The sequence below is a fragment of the Malaya genurostris genome, chromosome 3, assembly GCF_030247185.1.
Source record: "Malaya genurostris strain Urasoe2022 chromosome 3, Malgen_1.1, whole genome shotgun sequence".
Taxonomy (NCBI): Eukaryota; Metazoa; Arthropoda; class Insecta; order Diptera; family Culicidae; genus Malaya; species Malaya genurostris.
Window position 1 is genome coordinate 122,752,387 of NC_080572.1, and position 18,097 is coordinate 122,770,483.

General features: G+C 40.0%; 2 protein-coding genes and 1 long non-coding RNA gene across 4 annotated transcripts; 1 reads left to right on the plus strand and 2 right to left on the minus strand.

The window, feature by feature from the left end:
- Nucleotides 1-9,972: 9,972 nt before the first annotated feature.
- Nucleotides 9,973-10,830, plus strand: LOC131435799 (uncharacterized). Its single transcript, XR_009230543.1, has 3 exons — nucleotides 9,973-10,109; nucleotides 10,167-10,229; nucleotides 10,288-10,830. It is a non-coding gene; the product is annotated as an uncharacterized LOC131435799 (long non-coding RNA).
- On the minus strand, nucleotides 10,784-11,788 carry LOC131435798 (ribonuclease P protein subunit p29). Of its 2 annotated transcripts, none has more exons than XM_058604004.1 (4): nucleotides 11,625-11,788; nucleotides 11,257-11,569; nucleotides 11,054-11,199; nucleotides 10,784-10,993 (listed from the first exon to the last, which is right to left on the minus strand). In XM_058604004.1, exons 1-4 carry the CDS (start codon nucleotides 11,644-11,646, stop codon nucleotides 10,854-10,856), a joined length of 621 nt encoding a protein of 206 aa, XP_058459987.1. In that variant the 5' UTR covers nucleotides 11,647-11,788; the 3' UTR covers nucleotides 10,784-10,853. The 2 variants fall into 2 exon arrangements, with proteins under 2 accessions (XP_058459987.1, XP_058459988.1); XM_058604005.1 differs by having other exon boundaries at nucleotides 10,832-10,964.
- Nucleotides 11,789-12,999: 1,211 nt separating this feature from the next.
- Nucleotides 13,000-13,793, minus strand: LOC131438353 (large ribosomal subunit protein uL18m). The gene is made up of 3 exons (XM_058608347.1): nucleotides 13,531-13,793; nucleotides 13,324-13,474; nucleotides 13,000-13,270 (listed from the first exon to the last, which is right to left on the minus strand). Exons 1-3 carry the CDS (start codon nucleotides 13,695-13,697, stop codon nucleotides 13,073-13,075), a joined length of 516 nt encoding a protein of 171 aa, XP_058464330.1. The 5' UTR covers nucleotides 13,698-13,793; the 3' UTR covers nucleotides 13,000-13,072.
- Nucleotides 13,794-18,097: the final 4,304 nt, after the last annotated feature.

An 18,097-nucleotide genomic window follows, 5' to 3' on the forward strand; every position in this document is an offset into this window, starting at 1 on the left:
ATGGAGACACGATTACGTAGAACTACCGGACAGTTATATGATGACAATTCGACGACTGGAATGTTTGGAACGTCGTATGCACCGTAATGAAACGTTAAAGGAAAATATTCATCGTCAAATCGCTGAGTACCAACAAAAAGGTTACGCTCATTGTGCTTCGACTGAAGAGTTGGAATCCGCGGATCCAAGGCGTATTTGGTACCTTCCTCTTGGCGCGGTTACTAACCCCAACAAACCGGGAAAAGTAAGGTTAATATGGGACGCGGCGGCTAGAGTAAACGGTATTTCTTTAAACTCCGTCCTTCTATCGGGACCCGATCTTTTGACACCCCTGCCGTCAGTCTTGTTTCGATTCCGGCAATATTCGGTGGCGATCTCGAGTGACATCAAGGAGATGTTCCACCAACTTCGGATTAATGATCGCGATAAGCACTCCCAACGTTTCTTATGGCGCGAAAGCTCAGATAAAGAGCCAAAAGTATTTCTGATGGATGTCGCCACCTTCGGGGCGCAATTTGTAAAAACAAAAACGCGCTTGAGTTCACTGATAAATTCCCACGAGCAGTACAAGGTATCATTCAAAACCACTACGTGGATGATTACCTTGACAGTTTTGAAACGGTCGATGAGGCAAAATCTGTCGCTGAAGCAGTGCGACTGATCCTGTTACGGATATGGTACAGAGCAAAAGACTAGTGTGTCTGTTCAATACAAGTGACTTTATTCAACTGAAGGGAGAGGGAGAAATATTGTATTGAATATAGGTGAGAACAAATTTAGCGTGTGTGAGAACCCGACTAATAACTAATGTAACATCCTCTTCTCTTTTTTAAAAATAAAAATTAATCATCCATAACATAGTCTTCATACTTGCTCGGAAGTTTTCTCTCACGTTTCGGTCTGAACGTCGCATCTGTGGTCTGCTTGTTCGATTTGTTGGTGGTGACCGCAGCACCCTTGCTGCCCCTGCCGTGTGTCATCTCGGGTGCATCAGCTGATTTGTTGACAACGGGAGTGGCCACTGGTGTTGTTTTCTCGTTTGATTCAGTCGCAGTAGACGGCGGCGGAATCAATTGCAGTCCAGGTGTTGCGTCAATGGTAGGTGTTGTGCTGTCACTGTTTTGTGGTGAACTAGCTGGAATCGAGTAGAGAGGGCTTGATTCTGGTTCATTACGCGGCTTGATGTTCACCAGATCTCTCCGGTAGCAAGAACCGTCAACGTCCACCACATACGATCGGTCGCTTAGCTTCTCGTTAATCGTTCCTGGTGTCCCGAACTTGTTGCTTTCCGGATGTGCTTATACGTAAACAGGCGTTCCAGTTTGCAGTGCAGGTAGGTTGCGAGACTTTCAAAAGTACTTTCGATCGTAGTAGTACTTCACCTTCCTCTTGTTTTCCAGGATTGTTTCCGGGACATTTTGCACAATTCGAGGACCGTATTTTTTCATCGAGGCTGGAACTCCGCATCTTGTGTTGCGTGAAAACAATCTGCTCACCGGGCTGCTGCCTATCTTGTTCGGGATGTTCCTCCAGTGAAGTAAAACATACCAAATGTCTTGATTGGTTTCTTCTGCCTTTTGTAGCAACCGCTTCGCGATTTTGACGGCTGCTTCCGCTTTCCCGTTCCCTTGTTGATGGTGTGAGGAAGAAGTCGAGTGCTTGAAGTCCCATTTGGTCGCCATCTGCTTCATTTCCTCGTTCCCGAAGTTGGTCCCATTTGTTCGTGACGACGATCTGCGGAATTCCGTGTCGAGAAAAGTTTTTTTTACAGGTTTCAACTAGACTTCTGGCGGACATGTCTTTGAGAATGTCCAACTCAATGTAATCAGAGTAATGATCCACTGTTACAAGGAACTGGTGTTTCTTGCCACGGTAGGAGGCGAAAAACACATCAATGGAAACGATTTGCCACGGGTAGACTGGAACTGGGTGACTCTGCATCGATGGTTTCTGCTGGCTTAGCGAAAATTTGGCGCAGATAGTACATTCCTTTACCACATCCGTAATCTGCGCGCTCATTCCCGGCCAGAAAATGTTTTCTCGTGCGAGCTTTAGGATTGCTTCGATGCCGTTGTGGCTCACGTGTACTTTGTCGATCATAGACCGCTGCAGGACTGACGGGATCAGAATCCGATCGTTCCTGAACACCAGTCCATCTCGCTCCGATACTTGAAGTAAACTTTGACGGCAGTCGGCACCCGGTCAATGGTATTGGGCCAACCATTTCGGATGTAATCCATCACTGCTTGCAGAGCTGCATCTTGCTTGGTGGCCTCCATGATACCACTCAAACAGCTGTCGGAGATACTAAGTAGCCACTCACGTTGTAATCTTCCAGCTGCTGAAAGACTTTGTAGATGTTCAACTTTTGATATTCGTTGCGTGCAGCTGGGTCATCATGAAGGGCGCGAGAGATCGCGTCCGCCACGATGTTTTCTTTTCCGGCGACGAACTTCAGTTTTAACTGATAGCGCTGCAAGTTCAGGAGCATATGCTGCAACCTCTTCGGAGCTGTTAACAGTGGCTTGTTGAATATGTTGATCAGAGGCTTGTGATCGGTCTTCACCGTAGTGCAGGGATTTCCCACGATCAGTTGATCGAAGCGCACGCACGCGAAAAGAATTGCCAGTAACTCCTTCTCTATTTGGGCGTAATTCTTCTCCGTGTTTGTCAGCGTCCTCGATGCATAGCCGACGATACCACCCTTTTGGAAGATGGCCACTCCGAGTCCGAAGCAGCTTGCGCCGCACTCGATTGTCAGCGGCTCACGCACATCGTAATACCGCAATACTAGCGATTTTACAATAGAGAACTCTTCATCCTCAGCTTTAGTCCGTTGCCATGGCACCTTTTCGGAGATCAGGTTTGGAATGAACCGGCTGAGATACGTGACCATCCCAATGAATCGATGCAGTTCCCGACCGTACACCAGGACATCGTCGGCCAGGCACTCCACACCATTCAACCCCTGGATGATCTCTTGCAATTTGGATTGAAATATTTCGGGGGCTGAAGATATGCCAAATGGAAGTCTCAGCCACCTGACGTCAGCTTGCTGCTTGGTTCATCCAGCACTACGTGCCAGAAACCTTTCCGTGCCTTCGCCTGGCCCAACTCAGGCAGAATTTCATCCAGCGTTACGAATTGTAGATTGGGTCTTTTTAACGCCTTATTTAACGGAATAAGATCCAAGCAAATCCGAATCGACTCGGAGCCTGGAATACCACGTTTCACAAGGAGAATATTACTCACCCAGTCGGTGTGATGATATTCTCTCGTAATGATTCCGTCTTTCTGCAGTTGGTCAAGTTCGGCTCTCAGCTTCGGTCGCAGAGCAATCGGCACTCGGCGGGGCTGCTGTATCACCGGCGTAATACTCTCGTCGATTTCCAAAGTGACTTCTCCGCTCATTTTCCCATATCCACGGAAAACGTCACTGAACTTACCGACGATTTTTTCGGCTTCGATGCGATATATCTGCAGCACATTTGGGTCTTCTAGTGCCGGTTGAGCTGGTACCACGTTGACGGAGTTGCAGAACTTAACCAGGTCAAACTTTGTGCAAACCTTCAGAGATAGTAGTGGTCTGTGGTTGACGTCGACGACCTGCAAAACCAGCAAGTACTTCTTCTTCTGGCGTTTACAGGGAAGTTTAACTTGGCCAAGGACAGTGATTGTTCCCCCACCGAATGCTTGGAGTTTGTACGGTGACGGGAGCAACTCTGGATCTGATTCTCCGGTTAGTTTGCACAACCAGTCGTAGCCGATCAAGCTGGTATTGGCACCTGTGTGTGGTATTGCTATTCACCTTCAGAGATATTTCCGCCAGGACGTTTCCTCCTTTCTTCGAGTTGTCGAAAATTTGGCCAATTTCACCAACTTCCGAGTCTTCCGACTGGTCGCTGTCCTCGGATGTGTCGTCCTTTACTTTCTTCACTCGACGCGTACGGTTGCGTTTCGACGAATTCGCTGGATTCTTTCGGCAAACTTTTTCGAAGTGGTTCTTCCCAGAGCACAGCTTGCATTTTTTTCCGAAAGCTGGGCAAGAACCTTTAGTGAACGAATGCCATTCCCCACAGAACTTGCACAGACGAGCCTTCGAGGATGAAGCTTTTAGCTTGTTCACTTCCGGTAGTTTGTCAGATGAGAGAGACTGGACGTGCTTTGCCGTAATCTCCTCCACACGGCACAGATCTATCGCCTTCGGTGACGTCAAATCGGCCATCTTGAGCATTTTTGAACGAAGATGTGGCCATTTGTTGGATGTGGCCAGCTTGTAGGTGATCATCTCCGCTAGTAGTGCTCCAAACTTCGCCGGCTTTGCCAACGACTTCAAACGGGCCGTGTAATCGTCAATGCTCTCCGTAGCTGCTTGGCTGGCCGTGAAGAAATCTTCTGTCCGCTTCGGTAAGGTCGAAATTGCAGAACTTTTTCAGTGCTTCGGTGCCGACGACTGACAATAAGAAGCTAACCTTTTTCGCATTGTCTGCCGGAGGCCACGCGTCCATGCCCACTGCTGTGGCAAAATTTTTCCAGTTGTCCTCGAAGAATGAAAAATTTTCATCCATGTCACCTTCAAGGCACAATAGCGGAGGAAGCGGCACATTTTGGGGCCCAGGTGCTACCGCCGGGGGCTCTCCCTGCTGGCGAATCAGCTTCTCGAATAGCTTATTTTGGTGTTCCAACAGCTTTGCTAGCTCCTCCATTTGGATGATTCGCGAAGAAAGTTTAAATCGCTTTCTTTATTACGTACAACGCGATCTCGGATATTTAATGACCGACGATTACGAACGTTTTACTTTTCGAACTTTATGTCGCGAGTGCTCCTGACACCATGTTACGGATATGGTACAGAGCAAAAGTCTGTTCGATACAAGTGACTTTATTCAACTGAAGGGAGAGGGAGAAATATTGTATTGAATATAGGTGAGAACAAATTTAGCGTGTGTGAGAACCCGACTAATAACTAATGTAACAGATCCATTCAAAAGGAGGGTTTGCCATCCACAATTGGATCTCTAATAGTAAATCTGTACTAGACCACTTCGGTGAGGTTTCGAACGCAGATATTAAACACCTGACATCGGGAAAAGGCCACATTGCTGAACGTGTTCTGGGTATGCTGTGGCTTCCAGAGAGTGATGAACTTGGCTTTTCTACTTCCATCACTGATCGTTTTAGAACCGCAATGAAAATGGGTGATAGGCCGACAAAAAGGATGGTTTTGAAAACAGTAATGAGCCTTTTTGATTCTTTGGGATTGCTGGCTACCTTTTTGGTCCACGGGAAAATTCTTTTGCAAGATATATGGCGCACTGGAATAAAATGGGACGATTCGGTCAACGATAAACATTTCGAACGCTGGTTAGGTTGGATAGATTTAATCAAACAAGTGAGTAACTTCAGAATTCCTCGATGCTACTTTCACGACGCCAGTGCAATGCTGTACGACTCGTTGCAAGCACACGTGTTCGTGGATGCGAGTGAAGCTGCATACTCAACTGCACTGTACTTTCGGATCAGACGTTCAGATGGAAGCTTTCAATGGCTGCGTTTTTGGTGGCTGCGAAAACCAAGGTCGCTCCGCTAAAACACGTTACAATTCCACGGTTAGAATTAATGGCTGCCTTGTTGGGTGCACGTTTGCTGTCATTTGTCATCGAAAACCATACAATTTCGGTTCGCAAACGGTTTTTATGGATCGATTCTATTGTTTTACTAAATGACGCAATGTAGTTTTAGCATATTTATAAATTGTATTCCAAATTCTATAAAACAACGGTAATTATTGCGATAAAGACAAATCTCAATCTAAGTAGTCTGGAAGCAGAAAAAAAAATGACAGGATTGACTCGACGAGTTCCATGAAGAACGGGTGCATTTTCCTCCTGAAAATTGGAAGGATGAACAAAGATAGCAGAATTTCAAGAAAAATCACGACAATGGCGCAGCACCGTAAACTCCCGAAATGTAAGTATAACGATGAAAGTCCAAAGTCATATTTCAGGAAATCAGACCGATGAAAGGATTGAGACCGGTAAAAGAGAAAAGTTTGCGACAGGTCAAACTATTTCAAGTATCAGCCAAACCGATAACCAGTGATGCAGTCTCTCGTGCGACAGGTCACGAAAATAAATGAATGGCGCGTTAGGTCAAGCTAGATCACTGCAAACCGGTTTAAAAATATTATTTTGGCTGGTTACATTTTCATTTGAGCTTTCGACAGGTAAAGCTAATGACAAAAAAACAAATTTCAGCTCTGATTTGAATTGTAAAAAAAAAGCTAGATCGCTGATAAACTGTTTAAAACAAAGTCTACGAAATTATTTGAGCTTTCGACAGGTAAAGCTTTAACAAAATCGACTTGATGTGAAAACTGATTTTTTTTTCATGTGTTCAATCTAAACATCGTTTAATAACCTGTCCCGTTTTGTTAAAATAAGTTATTCCTGCTCAAATTATTATAAACTCAAGGGGAGTTTTTGGAAACAAGTAATTATAGACGCGTCTAAAAATCAGCTCAATTTCGTAAGGATATTTTTTTGGAAATGATTAAATTACTTTGCGTCAATCAGTTTCTAACACTCGCGTAAAATTGATGAATTTTCCCAAGGTATGACTAGCGATTCATTAGCTGTTTTAAACTAATTGGTTTGAATTCAAATCGAAAACGGCTTCTGCGGTTAATTCTAAAAAACAACTTTCATGCAGTTTTGTGATTAATCGTTATAGTAAAACCGTTTTTGTTAGCAAAAGAGTTTCGATTAGCGAAATTGAAGAAATGTAAAACACATTTGTCGGCTGGGAATTATTCTAGTACCACCAAATTGATTGAGCATCCCATGCTTTGATTTTTTTAGTTTTGAACTAGTCTCCGTTTATCAATATTAGAAATTGTTTGATTTTCATTATTGATTACAGTGTCTGCATTATTGTAGACCCTGCCATCAGCATAGAGCCAAATCTCTTCAGTTCAGCAACGCCATCACACAGTATCACGTTCAACATGTCATGTCAAAAAAAATATATTCAGTTGATGATTTGTCAGTTTTACTGGAATATTAGATCACTGATATTAAAGTGATTTAAAAACATAAATTTCCATTTTGCTTAATCAGCGAAGAGTGTTCTAGCGCCAAAACAGGTCTGCTGAAACCAATAACCTTTAATGACAAATTAATTTAGATTGTTTATGATAAGTAGTAGAGTGCAGGTGGTGGCGAATGTGGTAGAATAATCCAGTCACAAAAGAGAATAAAAAAAAATATATACATCGTGAAATAAATATTATTATGATTGAATTACTTAGTAATCCAAGTACAACTCAAATAATATTGTAAACAATAATTATATTGTTTTACTAAATGACGCAATGTAGTTTTAGCATATTTATAAATTGTATTCCAAATTCTATAAAACAACGGTAATTATTGCGATAAAGACAAATCTCAATCTAAGTAGTCTGGAAGCAGAAAAAAAATGACAGGATTGACTCGACGAGTTCCATGAAGAACGGGTGCATTTTCCTCCTGAAAATTGAAAGGATGAACAAAGATAGCAGAATTTCAAGAAAAATCACGACACGTAGGACCTAACTTTCTATGTTTGCCCGAAGATGACTGGCCAAAACAACCTGCAACAGTCGCCACAAATGAAGAAATTCGTCCGTGTCTTATCCATCAAGAGACTCTGCCAACAACGTTAATTCATTTCGAACGCTTCTCAAGCTGGAATCGTCTTTCGAGATCGTCAGCCTATTTGGTGAGAGCAATTACCTTTTGGAAGCGGAAGAAAATTGGAGTCGCTGGCACAAGACGGTTAGCACTGAGTCAAGAGGAGATACGAGAAGGGGAAACATTGATTTGGAAACTAGTTCAAAAAGAAGTATACGCCGATGAACGGGTACTTCTATTCAGAAACGAACTTCTTCCTGAAAAGGAACGAATGGGACTCCTGCGATCAAGCAACCTGTACACGCTGTCACCGAAATTGGGAAAAGATGGCCTAATACGCTTGGATGGGCGTATTGGAGCAACTGAATTAGCATCTTCGAATGTAAAATACCCCGTCATACTTCCTACGTCACACCGTGTAACGAACCTCTTAGTTGACCACTATCATCGTAAGTTCTTACATGGAAACTCGGAAACTGTATTCAACGAACTAAGACAGCATTATTATGTGCCAAGACTTCGCGTTCTAATCAGAAAAATCGCGAGACAATATCAGTGGCACAAGGTACAGAAAGCACGACCAGCTCTGCCAAGGATGGCACCGTTACCAGCTGCTCGTTTGTCGCCATATGTACGGCCGTTTAGTTTCGTGGGTCTGGACTATTTCGGGCCTATGTTGGTGAGAGTCGGAAGATCGAATGCGAAAAGGTGGATCGCGTTGTTCACCTGTCTTACGATACGAGCGGTACATGTAGAGGTAGCTCATGAGTTGTCTACACAGTCCTGTATCTCGTGCATATGTCGGTTCGTATGTCGCCGGGGACCTCCCATAGAAATTTATTCCGACAATGGGAAAAATTTCGTGGGAGCCAATCTTCTTCTTAAAGAACAGATTCAACAAATCGAAACTTCGGTTTCCGAAACTTTTACTAACGCTCAAACTAAGTGGGTTTTCATACCCCCCTTCTTCACCACACTGGGGAGGCTCCTGGGAGCGAATGGTGAAATCTGTGAAAGCTGCTCTAATTAACCTTCCTCAAGACCGTAAACTTGACGATGAATCCTTGCAAACGATGCTCGTGGAGGCAGAATATATAGTCAACAGTCGTCCTCTAACCTACTTACCTCTCGATTCGGCGGAACATGATGCATTGACCCCTAACCATTTCCTCCTCGGCAGTTCGAATGGCCTTAAGCAACCAGTTTCTACGACCACAGACAAATACTCCATTCGAAACTCTTGGGATTTGATTCAAAGAAATCTGGATTGTTTTGGACCCGCTGGATACGTGAATATCTTCCGACGCTAACAAAACGTACGAAATGGTTTGATGAGGTTCGGCCCGTTCAACCAGGTGATTTGGTGGTGATCATTGATGAGGCGCGTAGAAATAGTTGGATTCGTGGGCGTGTACTGGAAGCGATTGCTAGTTCGGATGGTCGAGTCCGTCAGGTACTAGTTCAAAAGTCTTCGGGAATATACCGTCGACCAGTGTCGAAGCTCGCCGTGTTAGACGTTGGCGAAGTTGGTAAAGATGAGTCCGATTTCCACCCATCCTTACGGGAGGGGGTATCACAGACTAACAGACAGGACACTCAAATTAGATTCTTCAATCATTTTAACGGTCATTTTGAATATTCCTTTATTTGGGACAGTACTCACATATGTCATGATGGCGCCACGTTACCCTATCAAAAACATCCTGTCTGTCATCTAGACTGTGTTTATTTTTTTCATTTACCAACAGAGTTGCCATTCATACAGAATTACCTGTAATGTATTGAGTTGTATACCTCCATGCGAATTTCATGCAGGGTACAGATTTAATACATATTGCCAAAACTATATACATAATTGTGCCTACTTCTCATCCTCCAACGCAATACAAAATCTAACCAATATTTACTTACTTCTGGTCTGCCGCCACTTAATTTCGGGTAAAACTTCCAACAAAATAAAAAATAGTCTAGATGAACAACGTTGAGTCAAATAAATGGTTACCTTCCAACATCGCGAAAAAGTTAAATATATTATCAACGTAATCCAAAAATTTATTGTGACGATTCATTTTCAAATATTTTGATGAAATCAGGCATCCCTGCAAGCAGCTGATCGGTGTTGACAAACGAGGGGAAACCAACTAGTAAAAAAACTTATACATATCACAAGGGGTGTACAGATAGTAAATAGTTCGCGCAGTACAATATAGGTGGAACTAGTGCATCACGAAAAATTATTTTTATAAGAATTTACACATACTGTCATGTCTGTTAGTCTGTGGGGGTATGTTGCCGCGGAGTCAACACGATTGGCAACACGGCTGAGCGAGGAAACGAACACTGACATTTCGGACAGCAAGGAGGAAGTGACTTCGAGCAAGCAGTGATCGTAGTCTGATATAATACGAATATAATTGATTTTTGTACAATTAGATGGTAAGAAATGTTTGATACAGTTTATTAGCATTAATGCTTTAACGAGTGTAATAACAGGGTTATTGGATTCTTTATGCCACTGATGCTCTTGCCGTCAGTTTGATTTAATTACACTATTTTGTAAGTACTGGTTGAAGTAATTATTCTGGCATATTATAATTAAAATGAATTATTCCAGTTTGAAGTGTAAATACATGTACAGCTATCAAAAATAGTGTTTCATTCGGTTCTGTAGGAACAACGGATGGACGCCAAAATTGTGCGGAAATAGATGAACCGATTCTAATAAACAAAGACATCATAATAGAAAGTAGAGTGCCTATAACCAAAGTGACGACATCTCATCCGTAATTTTGGCAACAATTCAAAACATTCCATTAGCTTTACATTGAATTGACAGGTCGTTTGCTCGTTTGGAACTGGGAGCTGTCATTCCAAACGAACAGCTGTCGCCACTCTGATTATAGTCACTCTAATAGAAAGAGTGACTATAAGTGACTCTCTCTCTCACATTCCCGGAAAATTCATTGGCAACATTCTTTTTTGCTATTATGGCACCCTCGCACCACTACACACCCACATAATTGACATGATAGTTAAATGTGATGCCGTGCGATGGCGTTGCTGAACTAAAGATTGATGTCGCTTCAAGCTGACAGAGTCTGAATAAACGTAAGGTGAAAAATATATCCAAAAGAGTAATATACTTGATTGTACTATAATAAGAGAATTAAAACAATTTTGTTAATTTAAATCACACTCTGAAAATGTTTTTATTTTTTTCGTTGATCTTTCGGCGGGCCTTGAATTTAAATGCTTACCAAAAATGGTAACATCAATATTATTCCAATGTATCTGAAAGACAGAATCAACCTTTGGTATAGCTGAAAATTTAATTCATTCAATGTTACATGTTACATTACATATAAATTTGGCATACTTACTGCGCATTCTATCGTCTCGTGAAACAATCTTGAAAGTTCCTTTTGTATCTAATATAACTATGCCTTTTATACCAACAAGACTAGGATTTCTCGCTCTAATCACACTTATTTTCGCTCCATGGTAATCCGCCTTCAACAAATCCAATCTACAATTAATAAACAAATTTAAACCTAACCGAATCAATCGTTTCACCGGGAGCTACGTCATCTGATTGTACTGTAAGTCGGGTGCATCAGGTATTTTTTCCTTTCCTAGGTAACGAGATATATATTTTCGCCATAACCGATTTAGAGGAACCATTTGTTTGTAACATATTGTATCTTCAGGAAGCGAATACAACCCCATTTGAGCGATTTCTTTGCGAGAAAGTTTTTTTCGCGCATTGGGCAGTTGAATTATTTTCGACACTCTAATCTTTTTTGTCGGTAGCAACTTTTCAACACTTCGTCCTTTGGTTTCCCGGAACCGACGAAGTTCTTTTGGCTTGATCAAACTTTCCATTAAAGTATTACATTCTATTTAAACAAAGATGTATTATTCAAAACTAAAACAAATTATACAAGGAAATACCTTTATTGTTTTCCGACCTCATATTTTAGAAAATTACAAATAATTATGTTACAATTCAATCTTTCTTTCCTTTGTAGTGTCACTATAAGCATAAATCAAATTTATTTGATTTATGCTATAAGGAAGGACCGCTAAAACCACAATTCAATCTTAAACGTCTTGCATACAATTAATGTCACTTCAAACCAGCGTTGCCAGATTTTTCTCGTTTCACCAGATACCTAAACTAACCAGATCTTTTGCCAGATTTTCCAAATTTTCCCAGATTTTCCATTTTTTCCCCAGATTTTGTCAGATCTTGCTAGATCTTTACGGTTTTGGCCTCTATACGATAGGTGGGGAGACCTTTTTTATTTTTTTTGCTCACTGAAAATGAAACCCGGCAAAAATTTCCTTGTATATTGTAGACCCAGACAAATCCAAATAAATTTTAGTCAGACAGATTTTTGAAAAAATAACCTGGCAACGCAGCTTCAAACAAACACAAAACCAGGAATGCCAGATAAAAATTTCAAATATCTTCAGACAGGGTTGCACAAGTCTGTAAATCTGAAAAAAAGACTCTACTGTCAGCAAGCATGTCTTGAAATAATATCAGTATCCGTGCATGTTGTCGTGCCGGCACTGAACCGGACCGGATATGTGTGAATAGTCCTTTATTCACCACACTTTCATACTGTGCAGTTCGATTTGATGTAAACTGTGTAATACAGATAAATCTGCATAAATGGCGTCTTTGTTCACAACTCAACTTTTGAGTAAATATGGTTCTTATTATTTGTGTAGACATATATAAGCGTGTTATAAGAAAATAAACATGCTTGTCAACAGGGTACTATTTACAGAAGTTTCTGCAAAACTGTAGATTTCTTAATCTATTTTGCTAAACAGATTCTGCGTCACAGATCACCGTTTTTATTTTCTTTTAAAATAAGATTTTTACACTCATAAAAATTTGCACGATCGATTCATATGTAAACACCACTTCAATTTTATATGCTTTTTCATATCAATATATAACCAAAGCGATTTGTTTCAAGATTATAAAATGGCAACTCTGTTTGTCAACGCCAACGGATTGTCAAAATCAAACTTCAATTCCTAGTTCTTTGAACAGTTCAGAGTGTGTTAAGAAGGCAAGCTCGGTAAAAATGAAGGTATTAAACAATCTAGTTCTCAAGCGAAGTTCCACTTATTTCGTGGGAGTTGCTCTAACCGTGTTCTTTTTCGAGCGTGGTTTTGATTTAGCTACTGATTCCTTCTTCAGGTCGTATAATAAAGGAGTAAGTTACCTTCATATTTTCCATTCATCATTACATAATTATTGTTATTATTCTAGAAACTTTGGGACGACATCAAAGACAAGTACGAACAATGAAGAAATGTGCAAATATATTTAGTTACTTTACTAACTGAAGCTGACAAATAAATGAAAACGAAATCTATAGTTATTCTGTAACTTCCCACGGTTTCTCAGGTCGTATCATATCCCATGGTTGAATTGATTTTATTCGATTCGGCTCCTGTAGGGTAATGCCATAATCTCTTAATGTTTTGAGAAATTTTTCTACTTTCCCGTTTGGATTTGGTTGGATATCGCATCGCATTTCAGTTAATCCTGCTTCCATGCAACGTATAGCAAATATCTGAAAAAATATAAGAATTAACCACAAACTGTGGCTTTAAATTTATCATTCACCTTAGCCAAATTTATATATGCGGAAGTGTCATTCCCTTTAAACAAATGCTGTTTTATTGCCCACTCTGAGGTGCAGCTTTCGATAACAGTTCCATTTCGATTATGAAGCAGTTTTGCCGTTACGTACTTATTACTAGCCATTAGATCCAATCTAAAATCTCACATTCTAAGAAGCTGAACTAACTTTTAGCAGAAAAATTCATATACTTATGCCAATAATTTCGGCCCGGTTTCTCCAGGTGGTAGCCATCCGGTTTGCACGCAATACGCAATCTCTCTAAATTTCGCGGATTACGATTAACTAAATATCGAACGCCTTCCTGGGATTTGTTCAGCTCCAGAATTTTATGATAGACACGCTTCGAACTGGCCATCGAAGATAAAACAAATCCTCAAGTATAAAGTAGATCGAGTCCAGTATCGAAATTAAACAAATAGAATCTAAGACAAGATGAGACAGTGTGATTCAGCGTTGCCAGGTCATTTTTCCAAAAATCTGTATTCGGCGCAAAAATCTACCAAATCGGTATCAGAAGCTCGTCAAAAGAAGTTCACGGAAATGTCAGCAAAACAAACCTTTTCTCTGTTTATCCTTGCTATTAACGAAAATCGGTATTTATCTGTATGATCTGTGAGTTATCGGTATTTTGGGAGTACATATCAGTATTGTGATATATGTGGGATATGATATATCAAAGAAGGCGTTGGAATAAACGCGTAGAAGAATCAACAGTGAGTTGCCTCACATTTGGAATCAGACAGTCTTCAAGGTAAGTCCAATCATATATTTACTGGTCCCGTATGTTGGGTGATTCTCTGGAGATATTAGCAATTCACAATATAGAGGTCAAATATCTGTATAAATACCGATAAATCGGTATACCTGGCAACGTTGGTGTGCTTTCGAAATATTGACGATCAGAGATGCCATTTATACAGATTTATCTGTATTATACAGATTTTTAAATCCTCATACAGATCTAATACAGAATACAGATTTTATACAGATTCCCTAAATTTAATACAGATTTATACAGATTTCATAAATAGTAATGAAGAAAAAATAAACTGTTTTCGTCTGAGCTATCTTTTAGTATTTGATTGCAGTGATGAGATGAAATTTTATTAAACAACGGACAAATCACAAATTAAAGTAAAAATTTGACTGCCTATGTTTGATGATCAACACAAAAAAAAAACAATTATATTACAATTTGAAGCTCTATTGTTAGGCTAAGGCCGTAGAGCACGAGAAAGCAGAGCCAAACTTCGTACTAGCGAGTGATGTAATTACAGTAAATTGAAAGGACCTTGTCAGAGGGAAAACAGCAAATTTATCGCTTGCACTCTAACAGGGCCCCTTTGGCTTGCTGAAAGTATGCTTCCCTCTTTTGGCCTGCTAATGCCATCCACCAGCTCGGATCAGCTTCTCGTGTTTATTCTATCTGCGGCCTGAGAGTTGTATGACCTGACTGTCATATTAAGTCAACTTTTAAATCTAGAGAAGTATATGGAATTGAAATTTAATTGTGGTTGAAAAAACATTCTTAGTGTCAGTAGGATCCATAGTACTAGCCATGCAATAATTCTGTACACTAAGAATCGGCTGCGAAGTCCGTTGAAACAGAAAGGCCAAATTTCACAAAAGGAATGTAATGCCAAGACTACACACTTAGAAAATTTCGCAGTATTCGGTAATTTTTTACCAAATTTTCAACAGCTGAACGTTCGGTAATCAGTTCGGTAATTGAATTAATTACTGATCGTTCGGTAATTGCTGAACTGTCAAACAACTACCGTCAACTATAAACCAAATGGATCTAACAGATTGTTCGGTAATTTTTGTTTGTTTGTTTTCCTGTGGTAAAAATTCTGGATTTTCGGATTTCAAAAAACAACACATATTCACAAAAACGAATGGAGAAAATGGTTTTATTCCACGAGAAATTTAAAAAGAGTCGAGTTCGACAAAAATTACTCTTGAACGATTTGTGTTGGCAGCAAGTAGACAAGTGATACAAAAATATTTTCTGCCTATAAGTAAACAAAAAGCTATTAGTGGCTCTAATGTCTTAAATACTTGTATCACCTGTACCTCAATCCATTCGATGAACCCTTCAACATTTTTTTCGTTTGGTTAATATTTTCTGAATAACTTAATATTCACTGAATATTTTAATAACTGTTTGACAGTTCGTTTCATGACAATCAGTTTTCACAGAAGTTCGGTTATGGAAGATATCTTTACCAATCGGACAGTATGATTTTTATCGTATTCGGCGACTATTCAGATTTACCGTATCAAATGTATATCTAATACAGAATTCTGTAATGAAAATTTATGTTAAACTGATCGTTCGGTGAAAATTTGCATAATTGTTGTAAAATAAAACCCATGTACCGAAATATCGGTTATTTCTATAGATTACCGAAAGACCTCGTCAAAAATATTACCGAACAAAGGAATTAAATCTTAGTGTGTATGCTTTTGAAAAACCATGTGTATTAAATTTCGTCTTCACATATTTTTGTGAACTACGAAAATTAAAAAAATTCTCAAAGAAACTCTCATTCTATAACCTTAATCTGTTGAGATAGCGTTCAACATCATTTTATTCCAGAAATTTCATTTTATTTGTGAATACAGATAAACACAGATTTTGTATACAGTGTAATACAGATTTTCTCTGAAAATATCTGGCATCTCTGTTGACGACAATTGAGCAATTTGACGTCTCTGTTACTCACACCGATGCAGAGTGCGCAGATCTATTCATATACGAAATAAGAATGTGTGCGAGCCGAAGTCAAAGTTTGTTATGGGCAGCGCTGCCAACTATACCGATTTCTCGGTATTTATACCCATTTTTGGACTCGATCAGAGATGCCATTTATACAGATTTATCTGTATTATACAGATTTTCACAACCTCATACAGATCAAATACAGAATACAGATTTTATACAGATTCCCTAAATTTAATACAGATTTATACAGATTTCACAAGAAGTTAGAAAAAAACTGTTTTTGTCTGAGCCATCTTTTAGTACATGATTGCAGTGACGAGATGAAAGTTTATTAATCAACGGACAAATCACAAATTGAAGTAAAAAACGGTGTGCAGATATTTGATGATCAACACAAAAAAAAACATTTAGACAGAGTGAGCACGAGAAAGCAGAGCCAAACTTGGTACTGACCAAAGCGAGTAATGCACATACAGTAAATTGAAGGACCTTGTCAGATGGAACGCTGAGCAGATAACAGGGCCCCTTTGGCTTGCTGAATTAGCAGGGCCCTTTGGCTTGCTGACATTAGCAGACCAAAAGAGGGAAGCATGTTCGAATTGAGACGTGATCCTTCTATCCGGCAGGTATATCTTAGCGTGCTGCTTTTGCACGCCAAGCTCTACCTGTTGGCAGATCAGCTCAGTTCTGTATTTCTACCGACAGTTTGAGACTGACAAAAGTGGCCACTTCGAATCAGCTAGAGCAAAATCTTGACTCTTGCTACCAGCCTCTCCACTAATGTCAGCTTGTGACAAGAGATTCTAAGAGGGGGCGCGTCGGAGCCGATTGTAGGCCGTATAAATCTGGTCTTCCACGGTTTCTCGGCCAGAGTCCAGCTTGTGGAAAATGGCTTGTAACTAAGCTCAGCCTATTTCAGTGAGCAGAGAGTGAGAAAGGCGCTTCCGAACAGATCCATCCGACACTAAAACCAGCAAGTCATGATTCTCTCAACTGGAGACAAAGACAACCGCTGTTCAGCATCAAACTGAAGAATGAAAGGTGATATTCACTACACGCGAGATACGACCGGGGTGGACAAGACTTAGACGTATATTCGTTTATTAACAATTTCTTAAAGCTATTTATAATAAGAAAGGTGTTGCATTGAATTGGAACGTTGCGCAACATATGACGCAACGTATTGTTGTTTTCTCTTTCCATTCCACATCGGGAGTCCTGGCGGTTCGTCCGCGTCCCTAGCTATGCATACGCGCGCATCTGGTTTACATAAATTCCTGCTTGGTTCTCTTAGCCGGCATTTGTTTACCTCCTACATTGAATAGTCTATAAGGCCCTAGCGCGCAGCTCTGTAAAATCTATCCTGCCTGTGTGCATATGCTGATCCCTTTCTTAAGAGGAACGGAAAGGTTTTATTACTATGGAAAATAAACATGAGACTTAAACTGGGGTAAACAGTTCTAGTTTTCTTATCTGGTGGTTGAGCATTTTTTATGCTATATTGAAATGTTCGATCGCGTTTTGAAATCCTGGATTTGAATTTGATGAAATGAATGAAATCTGCCGGGTAACTTTTCTAATTTTAAGCCGTGCTGGAACAAAGCATATACCTCTTTTGGTCTGCTAATGCCATCCACCAGCTCGATTCAGCTTTTCGTGTTTATTCTGTCTGCGGCCTGAGAGTTGTATGACCTGACTTGAAGTTGCATATTATGTCAACTTGTAAATCTAGAAAAGTATATGGAATTGAAATTTGATTGTGGTTGAAAAAACATTCATATTAAATTTCGTCTTTACATATTTTTGTGAACTAAGAAGATATGAAAAATAAATGCTCATTGAAAATCTCATTCTTTAACCATAATCTGTTGAGATAGCGTTCAACATCATTTCATTGTAGAAATTTCATTTCATTAGTGAATACAGATAAATACAGATTTTTTATACAGGGTAATACAGATTTTTTCGGAAAATATCTGGCATCTCTGGACTCGATACAGGAATACAGATATGCCCTCTCAAAATAC

What these genes read in the sequence shown, in the direction of transcription:
- LOC131438353 (XM_058608347.1), bottom strand. Translation starts at nt 13,697, where the DNA reads ATGGCCAGTTCGAAGCGTGTCTATCATAAAATTCTGGAGCTGAACAAA. An exon ending in GGCCGAAATTATTGGCATAA is followed by an intron (nt 13,475 to 13,530) that starts GTATATGAATTT and finishes GTGAGATTTTAG; the next exon opens with ATTGGATCTAATGGCTAGTA. An exon ending in CATATATAAATTTGGCTAAG is followed by an intron (nt 13,271 to 13,323) that starts GTGAATGATAAA and finishes ATATTTTTTCAG; the next exon opens with ATATTTGCTATACGTTGCAT.
- LOC131435798 (XM_058604004.1), bottom strand. Translation starts at nt 11,646, where the DNA reads ATGAGGTCGGAAAACAATAAAG. An exon ending in GAGGTCGGAAAACAATAAAG is followed by an intron (nt 11,570 to 11,624) that starts GTATTTCCTTGT and finishes TTGTTTAAATAG; the next exon opens with AATGTAATACTTTAATGGAA. An exon ending in ACGAGACGATAGAATGCGCA is followed by an intron (nt 10,994 to 11,053) that starts GTAAGTATGCCA and finishes TTAAATTTTCAG; the next exon opens with CTATACCAAAGGTTGATTCT.